Below are 22201 nucleotides of genomic sequence, written 5' to 3' on the forward strand. Positions count from 1 at the left end.
GTACTGCATCTACCAGTTCTTCTCTATCAAATCTACTTGTTACATCCTCAAATTTGTCAAACGCTATTTCCCTTTACAGAACCATGCTGCCTCTGCCTGCAAAGGCAAGGTACTCCAGGTGCTGATAATCTGAAATAAGAAGAAAAACAAAGCTGGAAACATTCTATGAGGTCAGGCAGCATCTGTAAAGAGAAAGAGTTAACATTTTGAGCCAGTGGCTTTTCTGAAAAAACCTAACTCAATATAATTGTTTAATTGTTTTCTAATTATGCTTTATGATGTGTCTAATAATAGATTTTCCAGTGACAGATATTGAACTAACTAATCATTAATCTGAGATAGCAGGAACTGCAGATGCTGGAGAATCCGAGACAAGGTGTAGAGCTGGATGAACATAGCAGGCCAAGCAGCATCATAGGAGCAGAAAGGCTGACGTTTCAGGCCTAGACCCTTCATCAGAAATCATTAATCTCCTGCTTTCTGTCTTCTTCATCTCTCAAATAAAGGTGTTATGTTTGTGACTTTCTGATCTGTTAGGATCTTTCCAGAGTCTTGAGAGTTATGGAAGATTACAATCAATGCATCCACAGTCTGTACAGTCACTTTTTTACGACCCTAGGATGGAGGCCATCTGGTCCAGGATTCTCTTTAGCTTTAAGTCCCATTTTTAAAAAAAAACTTTCTCTCTAGTGAGTGATTGTTCTAAATACTTCTTTCCACTTTGCCACATGAATTTTAACTACTCTTGGTGCTTTTTGTGACTTCATAATGTAAAATATTTGTTTAAAGTTTCTGCTGTTTCAATGTCTCCCATTATTAATCCCTCTTTATCACTCTCTAAGGGACCAATGCTTACTTTAGCTACTCTTTTGCTTTTATGTACTTTCAAGATGCTTTTTAAAAACATAATTCATTAGTTTTCCATTGTAATTGTTAAACAATCACAGTTTAATCTGAGTTCAATGCATCTTTCATATGTGAACGTTTTATGGACTGGATTGTGTGTGTATCAGATACTTGAGAGGTAAAACTAAAAGTATGTTGAATTGTTTATTTGCTAGTTCTGACCTGTGTTTGTGAAAACTTGGCGTTGTCAGCCCTTCTCCTTGAGACATTGGATTACATGGACAGAACTCTAACCAGTAAATTCACATTCAGGGTATGGTATCCACCTTTCTCTAGCTCTCTCAGTGGGAGGTTCGACCATTGATATGGAAAGGGCAAGATGTTCTAACAACGACAGAGAGACGCAGGAAATCGAAATGACCAATGAGCTCCCAACCCGAGCTGGACGTTGCTGTGGTATTAAAGAGAATGGAGAGTGAACGGTCGGCTAGAGGCTCCTCGTTTCAATGTGCGTCACATTCCGTGTAAGGAAAGCATCACGTGGGGGACTAAAAGTCCCAGTTTTCTTTGCTGTCTAACACCTCCAAAGTCAGCATTTAGTCTGAGCTTTCCAGCTAGCCAGGGGAGAAGAGACTCTGGGCGTAAAACTCAGTCTAAGTAAGTAGTAACTAATAATCACCAGAGACAACAAGTTTACCAGAAATCCTCACCCTTCATTTCTAAGGATGCACTGTGTGTGAGAATAACTTGCAATGCTAGTAACAATAATTGTCAGAGTACTACATTTTGTTTCTCGCTTTGAAGACCTGAAGTGATAGCAAGTCAACTTTTCTTTTTCCCCCTTTGCAGTCCTTCGGTGGTTATGTGTGCTGAGAGCTATAACAGTCAGTGGCTGTGTGTGATCATTTCATTCTGTATATAGGCAAATACTGCCAAGCGCGGATCGTGCCGCTCCTTTGTCTAACCGCCTGGAAAGCGCCCAGAGCTTGCTTCATTTTGGGAATAGCTGCAAGCTCAAGTCCACGATGACCGATAATGAAAGCGAACGAAGGGAGTCAGAAGTGTTGAGCAACAAACTAAAGGGTTTCTAGTCGTTCCGAGCAATAGCAGGACACCACGGCTGCGAGAGAAAGTTAAAACGATGCAGATGGCACTCTAAGGAGCTCGATCCACTGAACAGATTCCATTGGACATCGGATTGCGCTCCGCTGAACGGATCCCTTCTTTCAGTTTCAAGCTGTCGACACAGACTGGATTCTATCCCTCCACAGGAGCCCGCTCTTTCCTCCAGGTGAGAGGTTCCCATTTAAAACAAGGGCAATGATCAAATCCAAAACCTCTCCTAAACAAGACTATTAAACCTGCATTATATAATAAACTAACTGCGAGAACAGCCTGCCTCGCATGTTGCTTTGAAGTGTGAATGAGATAGAAATAAGACAGGGTCTCTAATTGTCGGTTAATATCGTGGCTTTGCATCGAGTAAGTAGGGAATGCTGTTAACTGGGAGGTGGATTCCCAGACCTTGTCAGTTGGAAGGATATCAGTGTTAAGCTGCGAAAGGCGATTCCGTGTTGGTACTTGTTGCAAATGTGAACAGCGCTGGCGGCCAGAAGTGGGGGAGAGGACCTCCATCCAGTTTGCTAGGTACTGCCGCTCTGACCTAAATAGTGATAGTATTCAAATAAAAGCTGGGAGTTTGAAGCCCCTTATGTTTGAAATGTGGCTGACCTGCACGCATCCCTCCGATGAGCCCTAGGCGGACCCCTCCCTCTCTGATTGTTCCTTTTGGAACAGGGCAGCGGTATATTCACAATGACTTGCAGGCTTTCATCAAATTGTTCCTCTTTAAAGAGGAACATACCCAACCCCATTAGACAACACACATGGAAGTGCCGGGTTTGGAAGGGAAAGAGCGAGTTTTTTTGATGGGATATCGCGATTCTGATATTTTTTTGAAGCTGTAATGTACTTCTTATTGACCCTACTCTCCCTCCTCCCCCAAGAATTGATCTTTAATTTCATGTCAGTTTTGCAGATTATGAATAAATAAATACTTCCTTTGTGACTGTAGATGAAGTGAACAAGGTTAATGGAATGCAGTCGAAAGTAAGAAACTGTGACAAATAGCAATGGAAAACTAAATAGGGCTGATATTTTATTTACCATTAATCAACTCAATCCGAATCTAATCTAACCGCGTGAGGACTCAAACGTTAGATAGCATGGCAATAGGAAGGAAAATATCTTTTGAAAAGAAATTGACAAAGATAATACCTAACTAACAGGACATTCAGAGAGATAGTTCGTTAGTACCGCCGTCAAAATCACAGTGAAATTTTCCAACAATGCAGCTTCAACTATTCACATCATGAACTGAAATATATAAACTTTTGTTTTGAGCTGGGAACCATTAATAGTAAATATGCAAGTATCTCTTACAGAATCTTCCAGTTTGTTCCATTTTATGCATAATTTCTCTCACCACTATTTAATACTGCACAAAAGCATCATTCACAATCACTAGTTAATTGGTGATATATAGAAGAATGTTAATGTCACGCCTTTGTCAATTCAAATGGTATCCACGAGACAGCATCACTGGTAACTTTCTCTCCATAGTGACCATGTTGCAATTGGTGACATTTCCATTTTAGACAAAGCATATAATAAGTGGTGGTTCTGCTTGTTGTAGGATTACCTATGAACTGTACCGACCTTCACTAATTCCCCTCCTCTTTTGCCCAGCTGACTGGGATTGCGCCACTTGGTTGCACTTTTTCCAATCTAGTCATAGCCAGAGAATCAATGACTTGCTTTCTTGATCTTGTCCTATTCACTCTGGAATACATCAAAGATTTATCCTTGATCCTTTCCTATTTTTTAGCTGCATGCTGACCCTAACATATTATTTGAAGTCATGGGATCAGATTCTGTGTCTGTACTTTGCAACTATAAAGATGGGAATGAATAAATTCATGTCTTTTCATTGCAGAGGTTTGTGATTAAAGAATTTGAATTAATGTCAAAGATTTGCTATTTCAATTTAATATGTACTGACCATGTCTAAAGCTATATGAAAAGAAAAGCTAGATGGATCTCCAGAATTAACAAAGTTAAGGAGTTAGTTTTATTGTAAATTCACTCAAATAAAGTGTAAAACCTATTAAGAAGGTAAAGCTTGTCCTGAATCCTGGCAAATACACACACACATTAGGATGCAAAATATAACAAGTTATAGCGTGGAGAAGGTGGATTTGAAAAAATGATGAAAGTTCATTAGTGGAAAGAGTTTTATACGCTGAGGTTTATTTGGTTGTCTTCTGGGGTGGGGTGGTTGTTGTGGCCAATGTAAGCTGGTTATTCTTCTGAAAATGTTTTAAAATGTATTCCATGCTTTTCCAAAGTGCATGCTGTGATACTAGAAGTTGCGTTTATTTTTAATTTTCCATCTCTTTGATGTATTCAAACTCCTCACAGAGATTGGATCTGAGTTTGAACAAAAAAATCCGTTGAGAGAGTGAACTGTTGCTATTCTGTCCTGCAGCCCTTTTTACTGTTACTCCTGCTGTAACAAATAGATAAGATTATAATCAAAGCTTTTCATAAGAGGGAGATTTGGTCATGAGATAGCCAGCTATTGGATGTGAAGCAATGAGGCAATCCATAGTAACAAAGAGGTTTTGGACTTCCCAATGTCAAAACTGTCAAGACATCATTTAACCAGATGGATGAGTCTTAAGGTACCTTTTGCATGATGGATTTCAATAAGTTTCCTCTGTCTTTGACAGTTGTTGCAGAGATGGTTGTTGCTTGTTGTCCTTACGCTTATTTCCAGATAGATCAAACAATGAGAAGTGTGAAATTGTTCAGGGAAACTGCCCAGACATGTTTCCTGTTAATTCACATCAGAGGCTTTTTAGAACCTTCACCCCTCTCGTAGGTCAGGTGACTTTCTCAGCCATTTTAAACCCGTGTCCTGGTTCATTAAAGTTGTTTTCTTTCAAACAGAAGTCCCAGGTATTAAATTAGTCAGTTGAATTAAAAGGTTAATTGTCTATCTATTATGACTTTGTGACATTAGTGATGACATACAGCTCTAATTACCAACAGTCCTTTTGATTTGTCCGCAGAATCTGTGTTGTCACCTTACTTGTCTGATCACCAGTCCTGCGTGAGCTCCAATTTTCTCCATTTAAACATTGTGAAGATCAAGACCATTGTCTTTTGTCTGCGTCACAAATTTCACACTCTAGCCACAATTATGATTCACTCTACTGATGCGGATTCAGACTAATCCAAAATATTGACTCCTAATCCATTCATCAGCTAAAATTTAAAATTCTTACCCTTATCTTCACTTCATCTTCCCTATATCTCTTTGCCTTTATTATTTTAAGATTCTCATTAAAAAACATTATTTAGTCAATCTTTTAGTTGTCCTAGTATCTCACTTATTGGCTCGGTGTAAATTCTTATGATTACACTGCTGTGAAGTATCTTTAGATTATTTTCAAGACTACGTTAATGACACATGTTACTATTGGTTATTTATCAGAATCATAAGCATGTCATTATAAATCACAATGATAGTAAATGCAATTTTTAACATTTACTGAAGTATGTAGCAGCTTTCTCAATTTTGGCAATCTTGGAATAATCTGTTTGAACCTTCTAGGTTACAGTAAGTCATTGTTTCTTTTCAAAAATTGATCTGATAGTCTGTATATGTGTAATATGCATAGTCCACTTATCAGAACACTGATTTATCTTATAGTTTAAGACTTCCATTCCCTGCTCCAGAATATCACTTTAGTTTTTACATTAAAAGTAAAGATCACACTAATATACTCTATACAATTTGATCTAAACTTACTTATTCAGATCTTGTTGTTCTTTTTCCTTTTCTCCAGTGATCCGAATTAGTGTACCAAAGTTGAAAAGGGATTAAGTATTTGCCTCCTTGATCAGTCAGTAGGATCATTCTAAGGACCTGGAACCAATGTCCAACAAAATTGACTGCCATGAGAATGCTTATGAAATACTTCCAGCACATGCCATGTTATTGTGTTTGTTAATAAAGCCTCAATTCCGGGTGTTTACTGAAAGTCCTGTAAACACTGAGAAAGCTAAGATCCTGTTCCAACCACTTTCTACAGCAAAACATCTACACTCCCCCAATCAATTGAGAACAATATTTTCCATATCTTAGGAACCTATTCTGAACAAATGCAAGTATAGACTGAAAAATTCATCTTCGCTTCCATTGTGCAAGCTTGGGCTTCAGATGACTGAGAAAACATATTTGAGGACCAGCATCGTAAGTCCATGGCCACAGCTTACTGGGCAGCCGTGAGCCCTGTACTTCAAATGCTTCAGGATTTGGACAACCTACAGCAGGCATCTTAAAGCACTGGAGACGTATAATCTGGACGTATCCATGTTGTTATCTTTGCAAAATCCTCCAAATCTGGAGACAAGAAAGGCACCAACAGCATCCCCTCCTACGTTAACACCAAGGTGATAATCAATCAAAAACAGCTCATCTGGGCAGGTCACATCATTCATATGTCTGATACCAGAGTCTCAAAACAACTTTTCTATTCCAAACTCGTTTTTCGCAGTAGACTCCCGGGAGGATTTTGGCAAAGTTTTTACAATTACAACGAAACATCTCTGAAGAAGCCAAATATACCAGTCCAGGGTGAGCTCCAATTTTCTCCATTTAACCCTGACTCGTGGGAGTTTCTGGATTGTGACTGACTAAAATGGAGAAGGTGCCTTTGGAAAGGCACCAAACTCAGGGAGACATGTCATTGGGAACATGTAGAGGTGAAGTCAAGATATTAGAGAGCGTGCACGTACTTCCCTAGAAATCATTAGCCAAACCTTCCAAGCATCACCTGCTTCACTTATGACAGAGATTAGATCACCCATTAAGCTTGTCAGCCATGTCAGAACCCATCAAACCAAAGTGGGACAAAGCCATCTTTGATCCTGAGGAACTGCCAAAGATGAAGAAGAAAGAAAGCATTTGGCATCAGTTTGATAATTTATATTTGTCTAAGCAGTTTACAGTGGCATTTAATTTAGAGCAGAGCAGTCTAATATTTGCATTACTGAGTTTTAAAGTAAAGAAAGCAAGGGAATGTTAGCACTTCTAACATGTTATTTCCACTCACAATCTTCTATAAAATTTAGAGTATTCGTGGTAAAGGATGATAATACAGGAGATCGAAGCAGATTAGTTTCAGTCGTTGAGCAGTCAAGAATCAGGAGTCATATATACAGGATTAAACATCAAAGGTCAGAATTGAAGAAGAAGTGTTACTATACACAGACAGTTCCTAAGCTGGAGACTATGAGAATATATAAAACTAAATTAAAGAAATTCAAAAGAAGAGAAATGGTAACAACATGGATCAGAACTATTAGCTTGTATAATGTGAAAACACTGATATTACCTGGTTGGATGAATGACATGGTCCTGTCCTGTAGCTGCTCTGTTTTTCAATGAAAGTTTGAAGATGCTGACAATGTGAAGAAACCCCATCTATAGCTCCAGATAGAACTAACATCCACCAAATATTGCGATAGTGTGGCTAAATCCCAGTCTTAGCATGTCATCTGCTCCTGCATCGTCATAGCTCTTTTATGCATTCTTTAAATTTAAAGTGAGATTACTAAGTTATGAACAACGTATAAGTGTGTTCATACATCTCTTATGTTACAAGTTCCACATTTTACATTTAGTGCCAGTTGCATAAGACATAATTTTTCATTGTGAACTGTATTCAACAACTTGAAAATCATTTTTCATTCTTAAATGATGTAAGAAAGATGAAATTCTTAAGCGTATTTCTCAAGAATAGATTTGAAACTAGATCTTCATTTTTTTTATATCCATTCATACATAATATGTAGGTTTTGCTGGATAGGCCAGCATTTTGTTGCCCATCCCTAATTGTCCAGAAGGCAGTTAAAAGTCAACCATATTACTGTGAGTCTGGAGTCACATGTACACCAGACTGGGTAATGAAGACAGATTTCTTTCCCTAAAGGACATTGGTGAACCAGATGGGATTTTCCTAACAATGGTTTCATGGTTATCAGATATTTTTTGAATTCAGATTCAACCATCTGCCATGGCAGGGTTCAAACCTGGTCCCCAGAACATCACCTGGGTCTCTGAAACTAACAGTCTACTGATAATACCACGAGGCAATCACCTTCCCTGACAATGTTCTATTTCACTTATGTTTAATATGTATTTAATTAATAATCTGCAGTTAATTTGCAAGAAGACAAATGTTGTGATTCAAAATATTGCCATACAGCCATCAATCAGTACTGAAAATGTGACAGTGGAGGTTCATGATGCATTGCATATCCAGATTCCACAATCACCAACAATCTGTTACTTGATGTAGAAATCAACACACACATTGCAAATGATACCATTGTTTAGTCTAAGCTGAGTAAGAAAATTTGGAAAACTGAACCTGACAGAGAACATGAAATGTGAGTCTACCAAACCTGTGACCTTGATGCAGCCCTCTACAGTCGTGAGACTTGGTCAGCAAATGTTAGGCAAGAGAAAAAGCTGAGTAGTTATCAATTTTCTTCCCTCAGATGTATCCTTGGCATCAGTTAATAGGACAAGGTGATGCAGGCCAAATTAGAGGTCCTGAAATGTGCTAATTCCACTGGCAGACACTCATTTCTAAGCATGCACTGGTTCAGCTACATTCATTGGATGAATGATGGCTATATATCTGAAGACCATGTGGTCAATGTGTCTTGACCTGTTGATTGCCCACATCTCTGCTACAAACAAACAAGACACAAAGTTAGTGGACAATGACACAGACATCTGGGTGACCATTGCCAATAGTCGTGAGTTTTGGAGACTAGCTGGTTGGAGAGGCTTTGGAAGAGGTGAGGAGATGCGGAAAACTCAGTTGGCCATGAAAAAGTGCTAGAGAAAACAAGAGTCTAGCAAATCCTTCACTTTCTCAGTCCTTGTTTACCTCTCCAGCAAATGAAGCAGAGCCACCATGCCAAATTGAAGCTCCTGACTCACACCAGATGATGTTTACTAACGTTGACTATCAGAGCAAACTATCAACTCAAGCCAGAAGACAGCTAAAGCAAGCTAGAACAGTTAATTACTAATTTTGACTATTGAACACTCTGACATTTGTAATTACAGATAGTTGCACATGGTACAATGTTAGTACATATAGTTTGACCAGAGACATGCTTAACTCTGTGTGGAAATAGGATGCAAACTTTCACCAAGCCAATTTATGGCCCAGTGTTTTGCTAACCTCTGTTCGTAATAGCTTTCATTTTAATTATAATGTTATTGATATTTTTAAAGCATCTTAATATAAGGGGCCAAGAAGGATGCTTTTGATATCAGTGTGCAATTCTTTGTTGAAGTAAATTTGAAGCAATCTGAATTTCTAATTTAATTCATTGATGTTCTTACTTTTAACTTGCTAAGTAGGCCTCCAAAATATAATGTTTCTTGAAGTTGTTTTGCATAGTTGTCTAGAGAATGTTCTTGTGCATGCTGACAAAAGTTAGCTCTACCATCTGAAATTGTATTATCCTATTTTTGCATTCAAGGGAGAAGACAACACCATGATAGCTACAGGGGGTGTAATAACAGGACTGGCAGCCCTGAAAAGACAAGACTCAGCTAGATCACAGCACTTTCATCTTCCTCCTCCATCCTCTGCTCCAGTGAAAAGGAAACCCAAACGTAAGCCCAAAGCCAACATTGTCGTAGTGAGAGGCAAAATCAGACTCTATTCACCTTCAGGATTTTTCCTTTTCCTTGGAATTTTAATTTTGATGTTTGGGATTGCAATGGCAATCCTTGGTTATTGGCCACAAGAAGCAGATAAGAGATATCCTGTAGCTTCGAAATCTGAAATTCCAAACAATGGGTCCCATGTAACAACAGACCATGCTGGAATATTAATGGAGTTTTTTGAGCAGCACTTACACTCTGATAAAATGAAAATGATTGGCCCTTTCACCATGGGGATAGGGATATTTATATTTATTTGTGCTAATGCCATACTACATGAAAATAGGGACAAAGAAACCAAAGTGATTCATATGCAAGATATTTATTCCACAGTTATTGATATCCATAGCCAAAGAATTAAAGGGCAGAGACACATGAATGGGGCTTGGATTGGCCAATCTGGGGATTCTGATGCCAAATGTTCTGACAATCAATGTGCTGCTAAACTGGCTGCTAATGTATTGTTGTCATTTTCTGGGTCATCTAATGATGGAATCACTCCACACAAATGGAATACTTACGAGGAAGAGGATGGACTGCCTAAGAATATTATTACACTCTTACACCCAAAAAACTCAACATCATCAGGCTCCAGCAGTAGGCAACAGACAGAATCTCAAAGAGAGAAGTGTACCTATCCTAAAAAGTGTGAGACTAAATCTATTGTTTCATCTTCTCTCAGTGCTTTCACACTTCCTGTTATTAAACTTAATAACTGTGTGATTGATGAGCCTGAACTTGATAATATCACAGAGGATTCTGACCTCAGTAAAGGCAGGGTTAGACATACATCTATGACATCCTTAACAGTACTGTCAACTGATATTAATGATTTCTATAAGCCACCGAATCCACGGTTGTTAAGAAGTAACAGCACAATAACAGATGGAAAACCACCCACCATATCTTCTGGTGCATCCATGGGAAGATTTCTATCACCAAGTTTCCCCAAGAAAGAATTTGGATCAAACACTTCACTTCACATGTTGTCCTGTCATTCAAAGTCTTTGGACTTGGAGGGAGGTCCCTCAACACTCACGGTGCAAGCAGAACAAAGAAAGCACCCAAGCTGGCCAAGACTTGATCGCAGTAACAGCAAGGGCTATGTGAAACTGGAAAACAAAGAAGATCCAATGGACACACTACCCGTTCCACAGGCTAGTGTAAAAGGCAGTTATACAAATAAAGAGAAATTACTTATGATCTCAAGATCCCATAATAATCTAAGTTTTGAAAATGATGAATTTTTAGATAACAAGTTACGGCATGGAGCTTCAGAAACAAGGTTTTGAAGGAGCATTGGTTTGTATCATGTGTTTATATTTTAAGGCACTTCTAAGAAATGTATTTACGTGAGAAGTGCATGTCTATTTTGAAGAGATGTTATTTTCAGTACAAATTAAAGATTGAATACTTGTAGATTGTGATCAGAACTGGCATCTTTGCATCTATGGGAATTCTTTTCATGCTGGTTTGGAGTGTCGCAGACATATTTCATGCTGTGTTTGTCAGTTCTGCATTAACCAGCGGCTCAGGTATTGGCCAAATTCAAATCTCAGTCCAGACAGACAATAACACCAGAATGGCATTTAGATTTATTGTTCATCCCTGATGAATGGACAGGATTTACAAATCTAAAGTGTGAGTGGCATTAAATCAACGCAAAGCAAGTATTATTTTAATGTCTATTAAATTGGGATGGGAGTGTTCATTCTTTGAGTAACAAAGCTTGAGTCTGTGTATTGGACCGTATTTTGGCAGGTATTTTCCTATTAATGTCATATTAGTGTCCTTAATATACATTTTGCTATTTTTGGAACAAAATAAAATGTGCATATCATATGAATGTTCTACATGTTTCTATTAATTATCAACAATCATTTGGTCCTGTGAGAGTAGAATTTGCTGATGAAATGTTCTTAACAGCAAGATCTGAACCAGTGGAGGATGGAATATTATGATTAAATGAACTCACCAACTCCTTGTATCTCACGTGGTGCACAAGATTCCTGAGCTGGATATCGACCACCTGTACTTCCACTTCTCTGGAATGTCTGAGAACATTTATGAGGCACCTACATTTTATTCAATAACAAGCATAATAATTCCAGTGTTTTCCAGTGTAATACTGCATTTTGTCCTGAAACATGGGCATTAAAAGCCAGCAATATACACATATTTTTGTGGCTATTACATTGCAAATTATACACATTCATTGCTCCTTCATGGTAGGATCACAATAAGAATAGAAGGTGACATGGCTAGCAAGTGCCTCTGCTGCCAGATTACCCACACTGTAATCATTCCTTTAACCTTCTTCCTAGATTTAGGAACAGATAATTGGTAATGTTTCTACAAGGTACATTGATCAGGGCAACAGTTGCATAACTGTCATTGACTGAAAGCAAGCCTGTTGCGAGCCACTATAACGCTATAGTGCTGGCTCTGGCAATCAAGGTGATCTTTGCCCTCTGATTCCTTCACGGCTAACATAGGGAACATCACACTGTTGGTCAATTTACTGCCAATGAATGTATCAGCCAAGCAATTCATGCACTAACTCGCAGCTCACCACTTTTATGTCCTTGCTGACAGAATAGCAACAGAAACATCTTTGCTTGGCCCATTCTCACCAGGCTGTCAAATTTCTCAAAAGAGCAGGGGTTTACTTATGGCATAAACAGGTCATTTTGATAAGAGATTAATGCTTCTCTTCTGGGGCAACCACGTATTCCTGCTCATTCTTATTCTGAGAGTCCTTCAGTAGTACCCTCTCAAGTTCACTGGGCATGAAGGTTTTAAACATTCATCCAGGGATGTTGGGGCATTGAATAGTTCAATGTTTATTGCTCGTCCTGGACGCCCCTAAGAAGATGCTGGTGAACTGCCTTCTTGAACCATTATAGTCTGTGATGTGTAGGAAATCCTAGTGCTGTTAGAGAGTGAGTTCCAGGATTTTGACCAATCAGGTTGCCAATCAAACAGACTGCTTTGTCCTGGATACTGCTGAGTTTCTTGTGGGTTACTGAATAAGGAGAGAAGAAATGATGAAAGCATTCCTGCAAACCATCAGCATTTCAAGCTTGGAGTGCTCAACTATCGTATTGATTTCTTAGCATTTCCTAGAAAATATGCTTTGCAATTTGTGTTTTGCGTTGACAGCACCCACTAATCTGAGAAGGAAGGGTAAACTGGGAATTTATGGAACTAGTAAGATCAGACAGAGAGTATTGCTGACAATATAATGCTATTATTTTTCGTACAGATATTTTGGAAGAATGCAGAATGTTTTTCAGCTGTGAACTTATTAAGTAGAAATTCAACATTTGAACAGCCAGTTTGGGAACATAGAAACTTTGTGCTCTATAGAAATTATTATACAATTTCATAGATTCCAGACCAGACATGCAGTGTCTCATTACACAACAACATGATATGTGACATCCTGGTATAAAGGTCCTCATTTTCAGTCACTCCTGATTCAGTTCAGTGGAGTCAGTAGACTGTGTTGATTCATTCAGTTCTGTAATGTAACAGGAATAGTAAGCAAAGAAACCAGATTGTGTGTAAATGTGATATCATAACAGTGTAAATAATGTTGTTAGGAAACTTCAAGACATCTGTTTCAACAGTTTTTTGAAGGGGTGACCAAGAAAGTAGATGAGAGCAGTGCAGTAAACATTGTCTACATGGACTTTAGCAAGGCCTTTGACAAGGAACTGCATGGTAGGTTGTTGAGTGAGGTTAAGTCTCATGGAATGCAGGGAGAGCTAGCCAACTGAATACAAAATTGGCTTGACAGTAGAAGACAGAGGGTAGTGGTAAAGGGTTGGTTTTCACTCTGGGAGCTGCTGACCAGCGGTGTGCCACAGGGAATTGATGCTGAGTCCACTGTTATTCATCATTCATATAAATGATTTGGATGACAATAAAGGAGGTACGATTAGTAATGATTGGTGGATGACAGCAAGATAGGTGGTATAGGAGACAGTGAAGAACGTTATCCGGGAATATAGCAAAATCTTGATCAACTGTGCCAGTGGGTTGAGGAATGACAAATAGAGTTTAAATTAGATAAATGCAAGGTGTTGCATTTGGTAAGCAAGGTGTTGCATTTGGAAAAGCAAACCAGGGCAGGACTTGCACAGTCAATGGTAGAGCCCTGGAGAATGTTATAGAACAAAGAGATCTAGGGGTACAGGTTCATAGCTCCTTGAAAATTGAGTTACAGGTAAACAGGGTGGTGAAGAAGGCTTTCAGCATGCTACCTTCATCGGTCAAAGCATTGATTACAGGAGTTGGAGCATCTTGTTGAAGCTGTACGCAACGGTGGTGAGGCTACATTTGGAGTACTGCATGCAGTTCTAGTCACTGTAGAAAGGATATTACTAAACTAGAAAGTGTGCAGAAAAGATTTACTAGGATGCTACCTGGACTGGAAGGTTTGAGTTATAAGAAGAGGTTGGATAGGCTGGGACTTCTTTCCCTGAACTGTAGGAGACTGAGGGGTGACCTTATAGAGGTATATACAAGGCATAGATAAGGTAGGCATCCAACAGCTTTTCCCCATGGTAGGGGAGTCTAAAACTAGAGGGCATAGTTTTGAGGTGAGAGGGGAGAGATACAAAAGGTTCCAGAGAGGCACTTTTCTCACACAGAGGGTGGTGAGTGTCTGGAACAGGCTGCTAGAGGTAGTGATGGAAGTGAGTACAATTTCATCATTTAAGAAATATTTAAACAGGTACGTCGATGGGATAGGCATGGAGGGATATGGACCAAATGCTGGCAAATGGGACTAGTTTAAATTGTGAAAACTGGGCGGCATGGGCAAATCGGGCTGAAGGGTCTGTTTCCATGCTGTAGACCTCTATGTTTCTAAGAACTCAGAATTTATGGTATGTGATATGTGAGCTAACATGTAGGGAAGCAGAAAAATACAAAGAACTGCAAATGCTGAAAATCAGAAACAAAAGCAGAAAAGTACAGTGGGTCTGGCAGCATTTGTGGACAGAAAGTGGATTCAATGTTTCAGGCTCAGTGATCCTTCATCAAACTTTTCTTCAGGACATAGGGAAGCACTTAGTCCATACCATACAGGCATTTCACCAAGAAACATGATCAGATGTACGTAGAACTTAAAGCACAAAAACAGTTAATAAATTTATATAGGTGTACATGATCTACATAAACCTCTTGACACCTGTCTTTATGTAAGTCTAACAGCATAATATCTTCTTCCTTTACCTCTTGCATTCAACTACATGCTGTCACTCAGCGACACCATTTAAAAGCACACATAAGGTACCCCAGATGCATCAACAATGCCCGGCTCTATCTCATTATTCTCTCATATTTCCATTGTCTCTAAATTGTCAGGTTGTTTGTTCAAAATTCAGCACTTAACATCAAAAATGTTCTTCAACCAGATTCTGGAGAAACAGAAGTCATTGCCTACAATCCCTGCCACAAGTTGTGTATCATCACCATCAGCTCTATCCATCTCAGTGACAAGTATTTGAAGCTGAACCAAACTTTTGATAAACAAAGGCAAATGCTGCCAATGCTAGATATCTGAAACAAAAACAGAAAATGCTGAAGTACTCAGCATCTGTAAAGAAAGAAGCAGAACTAAAGTTTCAGATCTGAGGATAAATGTAACACCTTCATTTAGAAACGGAAGGGGACAAAAGCACGTAACTACAGTCCAGTTAGCTTAACATCTATTGTGGGGAAAATGTTCAAAACCTTTCTTCAAAAATAAACCAAGACAAAATACGTCTCTTAAAGCCACAGTATCATCACAGAGGTTTATAAAATCATGGTGGGCTCAGATAAGATGAATAACCAAGGTCTTTTTCCCCAGAGTAGGGGAGTCCAAAGCTAGAAGGCATAGGTTTACAGTGAGAGGGGAAAGATTTAAAAAGGAACAGAGAGACAACTTTTTCACACAGTGGGTTGTGCATATATGGAACAATCTGCCAGAAGAAGTGGTAGAGGTGTGTACAATTACAACATTTAAGAGACATTTGGACAGGTACATGGATAGGAGTGGGATATGGGACAAACACAGACAAATGAGACAAGTTCAATTTAGGAAACCTGGTTGGCATAGATGAGTTGGGCTAAAGGGCCTGTTTCCCTGCTGTATACCTCTATGATCCTATGACAATATGTTAGATTCTGTTGTAAAGGTTATAATCACAGTGCATTTAGAAATACAAAATATGATAAAGTGTAATATGATTTTTAAAAATCATAATCTGAATAAAGAAAGTCAGAATGGCTTCATGAAAGGGAAATCATGCCTGACAAATTAACTAGAATTTTTTGAGGAGTTAACAAGTAAAGTAGATAAAAGGGAACAGTAGATTATAATATATTTGGATTTTCAGAAGACATTTGATAATGTACCACACATTAGGCTACTTAATAAGATAAGAGCCCATGGTTTTGGAGGTATCATATTAGCAAGGATAGAGGATTGGCTAACTAACGGAAGGCAAGATTTGGGATAAGAGGGGCAGTTTCAGGATGGCAACCTGTAATTAGTGATATTCCTCAGGGATCAGTAATCGGACCACAATTATTTACAAATATATATTAATGACTTGGATGAGTAAAGTGAATGTATTATAATCACATTTGTGGATCACACAAAAATTGATGGGAAGGTGAATGAAGAAGATGACACAAAGAGTCTGCAGAGGGGTATAGACAGCTTAAGCTAGTGGACAAAGTATGTGACAGAGCAAATAATATGTGGGAAAATATGAGGTTATGGAGAATGGAGAAAGACTGGAGAAAGCCAAGAACAGAGGAATCTGGGAGTCCTCATGCATGTATCATGAAAAGCAAGGATCCTGGGTAATCCAAGATGGAGGACGGGAAAAATTTGTGGCCGTAAGGGCTGCTCCTTTTTTTGAGGTATTTTCAGTGTTGGAACTGATTTCCTCAAATTCTATGAGCAGTAATTACTGTTTTATAAGCTGTTGCATTAGAACGGCACTTTAGAAAAGGAGGAAGGGAGACTAAGGCAGTGACCACATGTTGGGAAGTGAATCAATGGAGAAAGAAACCTAGTCAATACAGTGTGGAGCTGGAGGAACACTGTAGGTCAGGCAGCAGGAAAGTCGATATTTCGGGTCAGGACCCTTCATCAGGACTAGGGAGGGGAAAGAGAGGTCAGAAAAAGGGGGTGGGGCTGGGTGAACCAAGGTGGAGTGGTAATAGATGGATGCAGGTAGGGGGTTGTGGAAATTAGTCAAGGTGGGGTAGCTAGGTGAGAAGGAAGATGGTTGTGTCAGGGCAAGGAGGCGGGGATGAGAGGGAGGGCTTGACGTGCAATGAGGCTGGGGTTGGGGAGATTTTGAAGCTAGTGAATTCTATGTTGAGGTCATTGAGCTGTAAGCTCCTGAGGCGTTGTTGGGTGGTGTTCTTCCAATTTCCGTGTAGCCTCATTGTGACATTGGAGAAGGCCAGGATAGACATGTTGTCAAGGGAGTGGGAAGGGGAGTTGAAATGGCTGGCAACCGGAAGGTGATGTTACTTGGAGCATACAGAGCGCAGATGCTCTGCGAATCTGTTACCGAGTCTGTGCTTGGTCTCCCCAATGTAGAGTAGAGCACATCGGGAACAACAAATGCAGTAGACTAGGTTAGAAGATGTACTGGTGAATCCCTATCGGATGCACAATGATTATTTGGGGCCTTGGATGGAGGTGAAGGGGAGGTGTACGGACAGCTGTAGCACCTCCTGCAGTTGCAGGGTGTGGTGGGGTTAGTGGGGAGTGTGGAGTGGACAAGGGAGTCGCAAGGTGAGCAGTCCCTACACAAGGCAGTTGGGGTGGGGAGGGGAATATCTCTTTGGTAGTAGGGTCTGATTACAGGTGGCAAAAGTGGTGGAGGATTATGCATTGGATTCGGAGGTTGGTGGGGTTTTATGTGAGGACCAGGGGTCTCTGCCCTTGTTGCTGTTGGTGGGAGGGGGTTTGAGGGCAGAAGTGAGGGAAATGCAGGAGATGAGGTTGATGGCATTATGAATCACAGGAGAGGGGAAGTTACGGTCCTTGAAGTAGGAGGAATTCTTGGATGTCTGGGAGTGGAATGCTTCATCCCTGGAGCAGATGCGGCAGAGGTGGAGGAATTGGGAGTATGGGGTCACATCTTTGCAAGAGGGTGGGTGAGAGGAGGTGTAGTCAAGGTATCTATGGGAGCCAGCGGGTTTGAAATAGATGTCAGTGCTGAGTCGGTTGCCGGAGATGGAGATGGAGAGGTCCAGGAAGGGGAGGGAGGTGTTGGAAATGGTCCAGGTGAATTTGAGGTTGGGGTAAAAGGTGTTGGTGAAGTGGATGAACTTTTTGAGCTCCTCATGGGAGCACGAGTCAGCACCGATGTAGTCATTGATGTAGTGGAGGAAGAAGTTAGGGATGGTGCCAGTGTAACAGCAAAAGAGGGACTGTTTCACATATACTACAAAGAGGGAGACATAGCTCAGACCATGTGGGTGCCCATAGCCACCCCTTTAATTTGTAGGAAGTGGGAAGAGTTAAAGGAAAATTTGTTGAGGGTGAGGACAAGTCCTGTCAAGCAGATGAGAGTGTAGTGGAAGGCGATTGGTTGGGTCTATGGGAGAGGAAGAAACAGAGGGCTTTTAGGCCCTCCTTGTGGGGGTTACAGGTGTAGAGAGACTGAACGTCCATGATGAAGATGAGGTGTTGAGGGCTGGGGAATTGAAAGTCTTGGAGGAGGTGGAGGGTGTGGGTAGTGTCCCAAATGTAGGTGGGGAGTTCCTGAACTGGGGGGAGAGAACAGAGTTGAGTTAGGTTGAGATGAGTTCAGTGGGGCATGAGCAGGCAGAGACAATGGAAAAACTGGAGTTATGTGGGTGGGGAACGATCAGATTGGAGGCTGTAGACAGGAGGTCTCCTGAGGTGATGAGGTTGATGGTCTGGGAGATGATGGTTTGGTGATCAGGGGTGGGGTCATAATCGAGGGGATAGTAGGAGAAGGGTTGGAGAGTTGGTGTCTAGCCTCAGTGATATAGGAGGCCCCTTCCCCCTTATCAGCAGATTTAATGGCAAGGTTGGGGTTGGAGTGGAGGGAGTGGAGAGCTGCGTGTTCTGTGGGGGAGAGGTTGGAGTGAGTAAGTTGGAGAGATTAAGGCGATTAATTTCACGATGGCAGTTGAGATGAAGAGATCAAGGGAGGGTAGGAGGCTGTGGAGTGGAGTCCAGGGGCATGAGGTTTGTCAGAGGTGGGAGAAGGGGTCTGCAGAGGGTGTGTTGGACTCCCATTCGAAGAAATAGGTGCAGAGGTGGAGGCATTGGAAAAAAGAATTCAACATTGAGACGTGCAGAATGTTCTACGCTGCTGTCTGACCCAGCAGTGAACTTTCAAAGCTACTGCCTCTGCTGTTTGATTTCAAATACCTCTGGACATTGGTGTTTGTCGAAGAAAAGTAAACAAACAGTGAGATTCACAGCTGAACTGGTAGAAACCTGTGTGGGGTGATCACAGCAGGGGAGCAGCTAAGTGGCTAGGTTTTTTACTAAATCTACAACAGTTGAGTAGAGTGGGTTCTTTTTGATGATATGTTTTTATTGATATCTGTCTCTTGATTAAACTGTAAAAATATAAAACATTGTTACTAAGTTAGCCTGGAGAAGTGTTTTTAGAGCAGTAAGACTGTTCTTTTTTCTGGGTCTGTAGATTGTTAAGGTGCAAAGATAGCCTTTAGTAGATTGGCATGCTCTTCCTGTTGAATGTGGGAGATTAGGGAGAGTTTCCATGTTACTGATGATTATGTCTGCAGGAAGCGTGCTTCGTTCCTATAGGATCACACGGATCGGTTGGAGAGGCAGCTAGAGGCACTGAGGAATTTACAGGAGTTGGGGGAATGATGGATGGCAATTGCAGAAAGGGAAATAAACTGAAGATACAGTCAGGTAGATGGGTTACTGCTGGGAAAGGTAGGAGGGGTAGACAGGTTGTGTGGGAGTCTCCTGTGGCTATCCCCATCTCAAACAAGTATGCTGTTTTGGAAAATATAGGGGGTGATAGACTCTCAGAGGAATGTAGCACTGACGGCCAGGTTTCTGGTACCAAGACCAGCTCTAATATAACAAAGGGTACGCCAGGTTCCAAGTAATTGACTGTAATAGGGGTCTCTTTAGTCACAGGCACAGACAGACGTTTCTGCAGCCGACAACGAGACATCAGAATGGTGTGTTGCTCCCCTGGTGCCAGGATCAAGGATATCTCGGAGAGGGTGCAGAATATTCTCAAAGGGGAGAGGGACCAGCAAGAGGTTGTTGTACACATCGGAACTAATGACTTAAGAAGAGATAAGGACGAGATTCTGGGAACAGAATATAGCAAGTTAGGCAGGAATTTAAAAAGTACGTCCTTGAGGTTAGTAATGTCTGGGTTACTTCCAGTGCCACAAGCGAGTGAGAGTAGCAATAGGAGGATAGAGCAGATGAATGTGTGGCTGAGGAGCTGGTGCAGGGGAGAAGGATACACATTTTTGGATTGTTGGAACCTGTTCTGAGGTAGAGGTGACCTGTATAAGAAGGACGGATTGCAGCTATTTTGAAAGGGGATTAATATATTGGCGGGGAGATTTGCTAGAACTGCTCGGGAGGATTGAAACTGGTAAGCGGTGGGGGTCGTGGGGGGGGGAGGTACGGGTAGGCGCATGTGTTTGCGGTGCGACCCAGGGAGATAGAGAGGAGTCTGAGACTGCTACAACTGTGCAAAGTAGAAAATCAATCAGTCAGGGTAGGCAGGAACAAAGCAGAGAATGAGGTAGGACTGATAAATTTAACTCCATTTATTTCAATGCAAGAGGCCTAACAGCCAAGGCAAATGAACTCAGGGCGTGGCTGGGAACATGGGATTGGGATTTCATAGCGATTACAGAGATGTGGCTCAGGGATGGAGAGGACTGGCAGCTTAATGTTCCAGGGTATAGATGCTATAGGAAGGGTAGAAAGGGCAAGAGAGGAGGGAGAGTAGCATTTTTGATTAAGGATAATATTACACTGTACTTAGGGAGGATATTCCTGGGAATACATCCAGGGAAGTTATTTGGGTTGAACTGAGAAATAAGAAAGGGATGATCACCTTATTGGTATTGTACCATAGACCCACCAATAGTCAGCTAGAAATTGAGAAACAAATTTGTAAGGAGATCTCAGTTATCTGTGAGAATAATAGGGTGGTTATGGTAGGGGAATTTAATTATCCAAACAGAGAATGGGACTGCCATAGTGTTAAGGGCTTAGATGGAGAAGAATTTGTTAAGTGTGTACAAGAACATTTTCTGATTCAGTATGTGGGTGTACCTACTTGAGAAGGTGCAAAACATGATCTACTCTTGGGAAATAGGGCAGGGCAGGTGACTGAGGTGCCAGTGGGGGAGCGCTTTGGGGCTAGCAATCACAATTCTATTAGTTTTAAAATAGTGATGGAAAAGAATAGACCGGATCTAAATGCTTAAGTTCTAAATTGGAGGAAGGCCAATTTTGATAGTATTAGGCAAGATCTTTTAAAAAATTGATTGGGGGTAGGGGGTGGGAGGTTGGCGGATGTTCGCAGGTAAAGGGACGGCTGGAAAATGGCAAGCATTCAAAAATGAGATAACGAGAGTCCAGAAACAGTATGTTCCTGTTAGAGTGAAGGGCAAGACTGGTAGGTGTAGGGAATGCTGGATGACTAGATAAATTGAGGTTTTGCTCAAGAAAAACAACGAAGCATAGGTCAGGTATAGACAGCAGGGATTGAAGGAATCCCAAGAAGAGTATAAAGGCAGTAGGAGTATACTTAAGAGGGAGATCAGGAGGGCCAAAAGGGGCCATGAAATAGCTTTGGCAAATAGGGTTAAAGAGAATCCAAAGGGATTATACAAATACATTAAGGACAAAAGGATAACTAGGGAGAGAATAGGGTATCTATTCTATCTCCATGACTCCCTTGAGGCTTGGGGACCGCTTTGCAGAATACCTATGCTTGGTTTGCAACAAACAACTGCACCTCCCAGTCGCGAACCATTTCAACTCCCCCTTCCATTCCCTAGACGACATGTCCATTCTGGGCCTCCTGCAGTGCCACAACGATGCCACCCGAAGGTTGCAGGAACAGCACCTCATATTTCGCTTGGGAACCCTGCAGCCCAATGGTATCAATGAGGACTTCACAAGCTTCAAAATCTCCCCTCCCCCAACCGCATCCCAAAACCAGCCTAGCTTGTCCCCGACACAACAAGGTGCAGGGCTGGATGAACACAGCAGGCCAAGCAGCATCATAGGAGCAGAGAGGCTGACGTTTCGGGCCTAGACCCTTCATCAGAAAAGGGGGAGGGGAAGGGGGTTTTGAAATAAATAGGGAGAGAGTGGGAGGCGGATAGAAGAGGGATAGAGGAGAGGATAGGTGGAGAGGAAACAAACAGGTCGAAGAGGCGGGGATGGAGCCAGTAAAGGTGAGTGTATGTAGGGAGTTAGGAAGGGGATAGGTCAGTCCAGGGAGGACGGACAGG

General features: G+C 41.1%; 1 protein-coding gene across 4 annotated transcripts; it reads left to right on the plus strand.

Annotated features, from left to right (window-relative positions):
• Positions 1-1366: 1366 nt before the first annotated feature.
• tmem200a (transmembrane protein 200A) lies at positions 1367-11513 on the plus strand. 4 transcript variants are annotated; one of them, XM_048597497.1, is made up of 4 exons: positions 1367-1503; positions 1769-2137; positions 5760-6550; positions 9481-11513. In XM_048597497.1, the coding sequence occupies exon 4, from the start codon at positions 9496-9498 to the stop codon at positions 10957-10959; it is 1464 nt and encodes a 487-aa protein (XP_048453454.1). In that variant the 5' UTR covers positions 1367-1503; positions 1769-2137; positions 5760-6550; positions 9481-9495; the 3' UTR covers positions 10960-11513. The 4 variants fall into 4 exon arrangements, with proteins under 4 accessions (XP_048453454.1, XP_048453455.1, XP_048453453.1 ...); XM_048597498.1 differs by lacking the exon at positions 5760-6550 and having other exon boundaries at positions 1696-2137; XM_048597496.1 differs by lacking the exon at positions 5760-6550.
• Positions 11514-22201: the final 10688 nt, after the last annotated feature.

Source organism: Rhincodon typus, chromosome 5 (genome assembly GCF_021869965.1).
Source record: "Rhincodon typus isolate 14 chromosome 5, sRhiTyp1.1, whole genome shotgun sequence".
Lineage (NCBI taxonomy): Eukaryota > Metazoa > Chordata > Chondrichthyes > Orectolobiformes > Rhincodontidae > Rhincodon > Rhincodon typus.

What these genes read in the sequence shown, in the direction of transcription:
- tmem200a (XM_048597498.1), top strand. Translation starts at nt 9,496, where the DNA reads ATGATAGCTACAGGGGGTGTAATAACAGGACTGGCAGCCCTGAAAAGA.